This window comes from Panthera tigris, chromosome A2 (assembly GCF_018350195.1).
Source record: "Panthera tigris isolate Pti1 chromosome A2, P.tigris_Pti1_mat1.1, whole genome shotgun sequence".
Lineage (NCBI taxonomy): Eukaryota > Metazoa > Chordata > Mammalia > Carnivora > Felidae > Panthera > Panthera tigris.
The window spans coordinates 156,284,690-156,295,702 of NC_056661.1; the positions used below are offsets into that span (position 1 = coordinate 156,284,690).

Sequence of the window (11,013 nt, forward strand, 5' to 3'; positions counted from 1 at the left end):
ATGGGAAGCAATCAGACATGGATCACAGAAGTCATCCTGCTGGGATTCCAGGTTGACCCCAAACTTGAACTTTTCCTCTTTGGGTTCTTCTTGCTATTCTATAGCCTCACGCTGATGGGAAATGGGATGGTCCTGGGGCTCATCTGCTGGGATTCTACACTGCACACCCCCATGTACTTCTTCCTCTCAAACCTGGCCATTGTCGACATGTCCTATGCCTCAAGCATTGTCCCCAAGATGCTGGCAAATCTTACAATGCAGAAGAAAACCATCTCCTTTGCTCCATGCCTACTTCAGACTTTTTTGTATTTGGCACTTGCTGTCACAGAGTGTACGAGTTTGGTGGTAATGTCCTATGATAGGTATGTGGCCATCTGTCACCCCCTACATTACGCTGTCATCATGAGCTGGAGAGTGTGCACTATCCTGGCTGCCACTTGCTGGATATTCAGCTTCCTCTTGGCTCTGGTCCATATTACTCTCATCCTGAGGTTGCCCTTTTGTGGGCCACAAACAATCGACCACTTTTTCTGTCAAATCATGTCAGTATTCAAATTGGCCTGTGCTGACACTAGACTCAACCAAACTGTTCTCTTTGTGGGCTCTGTGTTTGTTTTAGTCGGGCCCCTCTGCCTGGTGCTGGTGTCCTACACATGCATCCTGTTCGCCATCCTGAGGATCCAGTCCTGGGAGAGCCAAAGAAAGGCCTTCTCCACCTGCTCCTCCCACCTCTGCGTGGTGGGGCTCTTCTTTGGAAGTGCCATTGTCATGTACATGGCCCCCAAATCCCGCCATTCTCAAGAACAAAGAAAGATACTATCATTGTTTTACAGCCTTTTCAACCCTATGCTAAACCCGATGATCTACAGCGTGAGGAATGCTGAGGTGAAGGGTGCCCTGAGGAGATTTCTGAGGAAGAAGACATCAGTGTGAGAGGTGGTTTGGAGTATTCCAAGCCTGTGGGTTTTCCTCATGGTTCTGGGTCCTTGAATGCACTTTTGAGTCCCTTAATTTAACAAACTCAGTAGTCTTTATCTTTGGATTTCTTATAAAATGAGAATATAAATACTCTTACCATTTAAGCCATTAATACAAAACCTGAGATAAACATTATGAAACAGAAAATTGTAGTCTAGTCCTATTTATGAACAGATGCAAATATCTTAAAGAAAATATTAGTAAAATAAGTCCACAAAATAATATTACATTTTGATAAAGTTTTTATCTTCCAAATGCAAGAATTGCCTAACATTAAAACAATGAAAATAATTCACCGCATTAAAAAGATATATATCAGTAGATCCAAGAAAGTGTTTGACAAAATTCAACATCAATTCATGATAAAACTCTTTAAACCTAGTATAACAGTAAGTATTCCTAAGAGGATCTACCAAAAAACAAAAGAATACATATAATAGATATCATTCTTACTGCTGAAATGCTAGCACCTTTCCCTGTAAGATAAAAAATAAGATAAAGATGTAGACTATCACCACTTGTTTTCCGTGCTTTAACCTTTTTACTAGAGACCCTAACCGGCACAGTTAGACAAAAAGGAGAAATACATGTGCACACACACACACACTTGCAGAGGAATAAACAGACTGTGATTATATACAAGTGACATGATTATAGATGTAGGAAATCCAAAGAAATCTTTTGATATATTATTAAAATTATAAGAAACTTCAGCAAAGTAGCCTGATACAAAATCAATACAACGATCAATTACATTAAAAAAATTTTTTTTAATGTTTATTTCTGAGACAGAGCATGTGTGGGGGAGGGGCAGAGAGAGAGGGAGACACAGAATCCGAAGCAGGCTCCAGGCTCTGAGCTGTCAGCACATAGCCCGACACGGGGCTCAAACTCACAGACTGTGAGATCATGACCTGAGCGGAAGTCAGACGCTCAACCGACTGAGCCACTCAGACGCCCCTCAATTACATTTTTTATATAACAACAAATAATTGAAATGAAATTTTGCAAAATGCTAGTGAGACTATAGGACTTCATTTTAAAACTCTTAGGAATAAATTTAACAAACTATGTACAAAAAACTATAAAGACAAAATTAGAAAACTTTATTGAGTTCCAATAGTAACTTGTGGAGCCTGGATGGCTCAGTTGGTAAATACACGGGTAAACAACATGAAATATGCCAACTTCTTGGACTGGGAAACATAATATAATAAAGATCCAATCTCCTCAAATTGATTAATATATTTAATGTAGTCCTAATCAATATCCTACAATATTTCAGTGGTGTGGGTATGTGCAGAATACACATTCTGCATTTAGAATACATTCTAAAATGCAAAGGGCCAAGGCTAGTCCAAGTACTATTTAAAAAGATAGGGGCGCCTGGGTGGCGCAGTCGGTTAAGCGTCCGACTTCAGCCAGGTCACGATCTCACGGTCCGTGAGTTCGAGCCCCGCGTCAGGCTCTGGGCTGACGGCTCGGAGCCTGGAGCCTGTTTCCGATTCTGTGTCTCCCTCTCTCTCTGCCCCTCCCCCGTTCGTGCTCTGTCTCTCTCTGTCCCCAAAATAAATAAAAAAAAACGTTGAAAAAAAAAAAATTAAAAAAAAAAAAAAAAAAAAAAAGATAAAGAATGAGGTGAGAGTATTTAATTTTTCCGTGTGCCATAAAGCACCAGTAAATAAGACAACGTGCTGCTCTTCCAGGCACTGACCAATAAATAAACTGAACAGTGTACGAAGCACAGAAGCAAGATTCATGCCTTTATAAAATGACACTTGCTATGTTAGAGATGTGCCATGGCAGTTCAGTGGGGGAAAGGAAGGGCTTTGCAGTAAAGAGAGCCGGCACACTTAAGGAACCATGTAGATACTCGAAGGGCAAAAAAACCTCAATTTCTAGTGTTTTCAAGACCTAAGTGTCAAACATGAACTATACATAAAGCTTTTAAAAGATAAGAAGGGGAAGGATTTTTAAAATAACATACAAAATTGTTAGTCACAAAAGAAAACATTGATGAATTTGACTAGATTAAAATTAAGAATGTCTATCAATCAATAAAGGGTGTAAAAAGAGTGGAAAGACAAGATGTGGAGTCCTCTTCTACCTGTTCTTCTAATTTATTGGGTCTCAGACATTACCTCATCAAAGACCAGCATATTTCAGAGTCACACGTGTCTGGAACAGGTGATTTTCTATCATATCACTCCAGTTTATCTTTGTACCCAAATCACTTTTTACAAAATAAACAGACCTTAGGAATAAGGGTAAAATGGAGATTTTTCTCTTTCCTGTCCACCTGGTAGATGAGCCATTTTCAGATGTTTTGGGTGGGAGAGTTTTCTGACATATAATTACTCCCTCTCAGCAGATTTTTCCTTGTATTTCGTTGGCCAATATTGAGCCAAATGGTGATCTCTAAATAGTCACTGACAAAGAGGATGAAATTGAGAACTTGGCTTAGATCCATTATGGTTTAATCAGTGAGACCCACTTTCTCTGATAAGTTTACTATCTAATACCTCAAGAATATCAGTACTAGCTCAGGAAGTGGTAATGGCCATAAGGCAGACAACCAATAGTATCTGCTAAATGGTTCAAGTTCTGACGCAAGATTTCTGAAATCTTGAGTAGGAAATTGAAGTGTGCTAATCTTCTTATCCTTTAGTATTAGGGATCCAATGGATACTCTCTCACATTAAGGCATAATGTTTAAAAACCTAAAGGCTACAACCTCTAAATATAATGAAAAATTGTTATATCAAAGAGATTGTATTAAGAATCTGGTAAGATTAAAAAGGACTCTGAACTAGAATAAACATTTTAGTTACATAGTGGGAACTTAATTTTCCTTCTGCTAGATTATACACACACACACACACACACACACACACTTAAAAATAGCATGAGGAATATGAAACAATTTTCATTAAAATGTTATCTATTTATCCTTTCCTCCATCTATTTATCCAAGTACACAGAGATATGTGGGAGTCTACTAACCAAATGTGTGGGTGATATTGTTGTATTTTTCTGAACTGCTTATTTTCATTTGGGGAAAATATTCTTTTTACACAAAATAAAGAGTGAAAATACTTTCCTAAAATATCATGTGATTACATTTTGTTAAATTATTCATCTATCTGTCCTATTAGCCCTGAATTTGTTTATTTACTTGAAGAAATCTCTGGGATTTCTTGAGCTATTTAGCCATAATAGTTATTTCAGGGTGCTTTGACCTGGAATAATTTTAGATTTTTTTCTTTGTACTTTTCAGAATTGCTTTATTTTTTACATATGGAGCTCATTTCCATTTTACAACAACAAAAAAATCATTTTTCCCCCTAAAAGTTGGTGGAGAGAGAGGCTGGTAAAGAAGCATGGAGACTTTGGGGCTCCTGGGTGGCTCAGTCGATTAAGCGTCCGACTCCAGCTCAGGTCATGATCTCATAGTTGGTGGGGTTGAGCCCCGCATCAGGCTCTCTGCTGTCAGCACAGAGCCTGTCCTGGATCCCCTGTCCCCTTTCTGCCCCTCTCTCACTGGTGCTCTCTCTCTCTCTCTTCTCTCAAAAATAAATAAATATTACAAAATATTTTTAAAAAAAAGGAGCATGGAGACTTTTAAGAAAGAGGGTAACATGAGTGTAGCTCTCCTGTTTACCACTAGAATGTGAGCAAGGGAAATACAGATTTTGTCTCCATCAGTTGTATCCCTTAGTGTCTGACACATTACTGGTTTATGATAAACATTTGATTAGGGAAGATAGTAGTGGTCAGCACCCACTCTCCAATCCTGAGCAGGGTGCAATATAGTGTTGTTGTCGCATTGATCAACCCAACCAAGGAGACACAATTTCTGGAAAAATCTGCTGGAAGAAAGAAACAACACCCCCACCGAAGTCCATTTATCCACAGCACATCAGCAGTGTGAACAAGTTTGTATAGAAAACTCTTGGGACACCTGGGTGGCTCAGTCAGTAAAATATCAACTCTTGATTTCAGCTCAGGTCATGATCTCATGGTTGATGAGTTCAAGCCCTGCATCAGTTCAAGTTCTGTTAGCACCGAGCCTGCTTGGGATTCTCTCTCTCCCTCTCTCTGCCCCTCCTGTGTGCATGCGCTCGCTCTCTCTCTCTCTCTCTCTCTCTCAAAAATAAATAAATAAACTTTAAAAATTAAAAAAAGAAAGAAAACTCTTTATTAGGCTAATATTTTCCCTCACCTGATTTCTAAGCAGGAAGTATATAGCAATTAACAGCTTATAGATACAAGTAATAAAGGTGATAGTAACCAATTGCTGTGTTTTTCCCCGCACCTGGACTCTTAGTCCCTCTTCCTAAGGTTTTCTCTATGTTTCAATTCCCATCAGCCGCCTCAAATAATATGTCCATCCTTCAGGAGATTTCCATTCTCCTTCTATCTGAACTGGCTGTTCCCTGGCAATACCATCTGCCTTTACCCTGTATTAGATTCCTTAGTTCATTAATCTCATGTCTTCCTCTTTCTCAGTGTAGTCCCCTTGTTTTGATGGAGCACATCCTTAAACAGCTTCATACAGAGATGTTTATCATGACAGAAGTTGTGGTGGAAACAGTCATCAACACTTCTCATTTCTTATCATCATTTATACTATTTTATCTTCTTCAAACGCCCCATTGAAATTCTATGTGCAAGGTTGAATGAAAAGGGAAGGGAAGGGAAGGGAAGGGAAAGGAAGGGAACAGACTCATGCCCTCTGCTGGAGGATGTACTATCTCAGAGATGGCAAAATATTAACATGATATTTAGGTATTGTATTTGTGATCTGTAAACACTTCTATCTCTATACTGATCTTTAAAAAATTTTTTTTAATGTTTTATTTATTTTTAAGACAGAGAGAGACAGAGCATGAGTGGGGATGGGGCAGAGAGAGAGGGAGACACAGAATCTGAAGCAAGCTCCAGGCTCTGAGCTGTCAGCACAGAGCCCGACACGGGGCTTGAACTTGAAAACCATGAGATCGTGACCTGAGGCAAAGTCGGATGCTCAACCAACCAACTGAGCCACCCAGGCTCCCCTATAGGGACCTTCTTTAATAAAGGTCCATCACTAATGATAGAGCCAAGTATACTTTATAATACCTATTCTTACTAAAATATAAAATATTAGTCAATAGAATTATTGATAATAAAAGAAGTCTAAGACTTTTCACAAGGAATGCTTTTGCTTCCTCCACTTCAAAGATTAGAAACAAAATAGTAGAGACAAACTATAAGCCCCTTTGTATCCACAATACACTGTGTTAAATATTGTCATACTGTTCAATCAAAAGAAATAAAAGTGGTAACTATACATATTTGAATGAGGATGCACCAACTTGGTTCTATCTGGGTATTGGTGAGTGAAACATATTCTTCTGTAACAATCTTGTTTTCCTTGTAAAATACAGGAAATGCAAACAATAAAAATAATAAGGGTGTAAAATTATTTAAGCACAATTTTGAAGGATGTTATAATAAGTGCCATTAGTCTTCCAGAGAAGGGAGACCAGTTGGGGTTTGGGTAGGTGAAGAGGGCTCCCTGAATGCTTTGAAGGATTGGTATTATGTTTGAAGTGAAATGGACACTACAAGGATAAAATTGACTTGGAACAAGGAATAAGCATCTCAAGAGTGGGAGCGGTGAGGGAGTAGTACTTGAATAAAATTCAGAGTGTGTGTTGAAGAATAAGGAGGTATGTGGAGGGAGGCTCTATCCACCCAGGTTATTTTAAGAAAAGAAATAACTCCAATATGCCTCGCTTCCATATATATATATATATATTTTTTTCCCCTGTCCAATAGATTAAATACTTTTATTTTGAAGTGTCTTTTCTACCACAGTTTAAGAACTGAAACTTTAGATAGACCCTCTGGAAGTTAGAAGTGGAAGGACTTTCTTATCATCAAACATCACTTAGTGCATGAGAGAGGGTGAGAGAGATTGAGAGAGAGAAATTCATTTCAACTGTAAGTCTTAACTCAGGATGAAGAAATAAAATGTGGTCCAGAAATCTCAAGAAGTTTGAAATGGAGGATAAACTTCAGAAAAGTAAGGGAGAGGGGCACCTGAGTGGTTCAATCAGTTAAGCGTCTGACTTCAACTCAGGTCATGATCTCACAGTTCGTGGGTTCAAGCTCCGCGTTGGGCTCTGAGCTGATAACTCAGAGCCTGGAGCCTGCTTCGTGGATTCTATGCCTCCCTCTCCCTCTCTGCCTCTCTCCCACTCATGCTCTGTCTGTCTCAAAAATTAAAAATAAACATTAAAAATGTCTTTACAAAAAGAAAATTAAGGGAGAAATATATCTAAACTGCCAAGTCAAAAATACTTGTAAGTCAGAAATGTTCAGTGATTATCTGGCAATAACATTCCTCTATTAGGAGAAATCTATTTCTCCGAGATGATGTCTTAACAGGACCCATGGGACCCCTACCATGAAAGATCAAGCGATCACAGCCTCTCTTCTACAAACAGAAAGAATTCCAGTGTGCGGAAATTTTAAGACTGGTAAAATACATATTGAGAGAAATTAATTTATGACATGATCTTGAATTTTTTTTATTTACTGTGCCAGGGTCTTGCATAGTTTAGAGACATCCTGACCTCACCTAACCCCAAGCAAACACAAAAACACACACACAAGTCCCAAACAAATGCACATAAAAATTCCCAGGGGACATCGAAAGAGCAAAATGAATACACATGGGAAATCTGTTTAGTGGTTCGCCTGCCGAAAGAAAAGTAGCAAACTTTAAATCTCTCTGAGGAGAATGGGAGTGGATGGAATGCTATGTGGTTCTGTCCCTTGAATCATTATCTGTGTCTGCAGGGAGGGAGCTGGGTTCAAATGACGACAGAAGAAAGCCCTTGCTTGCGGAAGCAGATCTATCATCAGGTTCCACCAAGAGAACCGGGTCTATGGGCTTCACCTCCCGATAAGACCCCTTTTGCACAGGAGAGTTAATTTTGTTCCTTCCCTGTGCGGTTTCTTTTAAACCCAAGGCTATGTTTGAAGAAAAGAACACAGATTATACCACTGTAAGTAAATGTGGTTCATTAGCCCCTAGAAGGGGTTTGCAGGTGGGATATGGGGAAAGGGGGTAGGAATGAAATTGCTGGCTCTGGGCATTAGTGACTAGCTGCCTTCCATGTGGCCCTAAGCCTACCTTCAGAACTAGAGTCCTGGTGAGGATCTCTAGGTACCGCTCCCTGTCTGCTTCTGGCCCTCTAGGACCATCTGTCCACACTCCCCTCATCGTCCTCATGTGGCAGCTCTTAGCTTTGTCTTGACTGTGTGAGAGAAGAGGAATCAGCATGTAGGATACGGTCTGACTAAAGGGCTACAAAGAACTTCAGAGGTCACGTGGCCCAGGTGTCTCTCCTTACAAATAAAAAAATCCTGAAGTCACAGGTAAGTGGTTCCTTGCCCTGAGACGGATCTTCCTTCCCTGCCTGTTAAACGCCTGCCCCTGCAGACACGGGGAAACATCCTCTGCCCAAACAGGACCCACTAATTGCTTGCCCGGGAGACAGATGGCATTCTCTTACAAGGGAAACCCAGGTCTGTTGATGTACTGATTCTCTTTTTGTTCTATGTTTCAGCAGAGGAACATTATGATTCTTAACATATTTCCTTATTGGATCCAGAAGTTACTCTGCATGGTGGCTTCTAAATCCCCAATAGATCATTAAGCACTTATTAAATGTCTTGTGTAAATTAACCCATGAGGTAGGGTTATCGTTCAACCCATTTTGCAGCTGGTGATACTGACGAAGGGAGAGGCTCAGAGAGGTTGCAAAACTACATATGCAGCCACATCAGAATGGAAACTCAGGCAGTTGAGCCCAGAATCCATGTTTGTTTGTTACACTCCTGCTCGGTAAGATCAAGTCTTGAAGTCACTGTTGGAAGATGCTAAGTAATTTCTGAGTAAGTGTGAAAATTGCCCCAGAACCCCATCTTTGACACCCCAGGACTCTCCCTCAGAGTGATCATTACATACTCTCACTGTGGGTCAGTGTTAAATACCCAAAGTACAGCCTCCTTTCCTTTCAAGAGATTTTTGAGTTTTAAAACCTGTGTTTTCTTCCTGAATCCGGGAGTGAGTTTCCTTTAAAGGATTTTTCCTTTTCTTTAAAATCTGTTTGAAACTTAATTTTTTAAATCAGTATATAAAAACATTAACAGAAATGAAAGTAATGTGGTGTGTTTTCTTTTTTCTTTTTTTTTTTTAATGTTTATTTATTTTTGGTAGAGAGACAGAGCGTGAGTGGGGGAAGGGCAGAGAGAGAGAGACAGACAGACAGAATCCGAAGCAGGCTCCAGGCTCCCAGCTGTCAGCACAGAGTCCCATGTGGGCTCGAACTCAAAAACCGTGAGATCATGACCTGAGCTGAGGTCAGACGCTTAACCACCTGAATCACCCAGGTGCCCCTTTTTTTCCTTTTAATTTTTTAAATGTTTATTTGTTTTTGATAGAGACAGAGTGCGAGTGGGGGGAGGGGCAGAGAGCAAGAGGGAGACACAGAATCTGAAGCAAAAGTGGTGCGTTTTCTATTTCAACTCCAAAATAACCAAACGGAGGCAAGATAAATGTGAGTTTACAATCTCATGATTTTGTTGGATCGCTAATGCTGATGATTTGGACTCTTTCTTGACATTTGTGGTCTTATTAATGCTATTAGCCACAGTTAACCTTTCTGTAACTCGTAGAATATGCCAGTTTAATGTAGTTATTCTTCACCGCCACCCTTTAGACCTCTGTTGTCACTTTTTTATGGATGAAAACAATGAGTTGAGGGGCACCGGGGTGGTTCATTTGGTTAAGTGTGTGACTCTTGATCTCAGCCCAGGTCTTGATCTCTGTCTGGGTCCTGAGTTCAAGCCTGGCATTGGGTTCCGTTCTGGGTGTGAAGCGTGCTCAACAAACAAACAAACAAACAGCAGCAGTGAGGCATAGACTAAGTGGCTTTAGTTCATAAGCTCACCTTGCAGAATGGAGATTGGGGTGATGCTCTGATCAGCACTGTTAACCATGGTGCTTTCATCCTTGCTCAGGATCTTGCTATTTTCAGTCCCTGTGAATTTTCATGCTGTGGAAGAACAGAGAAATGTATCCATGAAACTTGCCCTTGTTCTGTGCACTGAAGATCTTTCTTTAATATGTAGCTAAGGTGGCACTAAAATCATTGTAGACATTTTTCTTTGTTATTTGCCACAGGCTTTTTCTCAGAGGAAAACCAAACCTGACTTGAGCTGTGAAATTCAAAATGCAAAACCACGCCAACATTTAAAAGAGAAAAAATGCTCTCACCTTCTATTGCATTCTATTTTCCTTGTCCTCACAGATGAGCTGACCAGCAACTGGCATGTGTAGTTAGCCGTCATTGTAGAGTGGTCTCCTCGCGACCTTCCTACAAAACTGTAAAAGGGTGCAGTTCACATCCTGCATGACATATGGTGTGTTTGTAGTTCACAGTTGATGAAACAAATTGTTTCGCTAAGAATTCTATTTGCCTCTCTATTCATTCCTGCCATTTTGGAAATAGGCTACCAGTTTCTTTCAGATGTCTTAGAAAACAAATTACATGTAAACCTCCGTAAGTCCAGATTGCTTTCATTATGCACTTGGATTAATCAGACAATTCTAATCATTTGGGAAGGGAAGCTAATGACTGGCGTAGCTGATAGCTGACGCATCCATGTGTCTGCTGTCCAGGGTCACTGGCCTGGGCGCAGTAGGAACACGAGGGACCCATCACAGATGAGCCCACTGTGCTTTTCCTTTGGTCCACTCTCAGGATTCCATGTCAGGCCCAGAGAGCCTGTCCTGGGCACAGGCTCTGTGCTCAGCCTACCTTCCTTCTCCTACCCACCTGATAATATGAAGCTCGTATCACATTTCATCTCCTATGACTCATCCAAAGGTAATCTTTGGAAAGAAATTTAGTCTTTCCTGCCTCCTGTGTCTTTATTAGCTCTAAGACCTGCATATAAGACTTGTTTCTAAAGGCA

The 11,013-nt window shown here is 40.3% G+C and overlaps 1 protein-coding gene across 1 annotated transcript; it reads left to right on the plus strand.

Moving 5' to 3' along the window:
* On the plus strand, positions 1-933 carry LOC102953820 (olfactory receptor 2A12-like). The gene has a single exon (XM_007090856.1). The coding sequence runs from the start codon at positions 1-3 to the stop codon at positions 931-933; it is 933 nt and encodes a 310-aa protein (XP_007090918.1).
* The last annotated feature ends 10,080 nt before the right edge of the window (positions 934-11,013 follow it).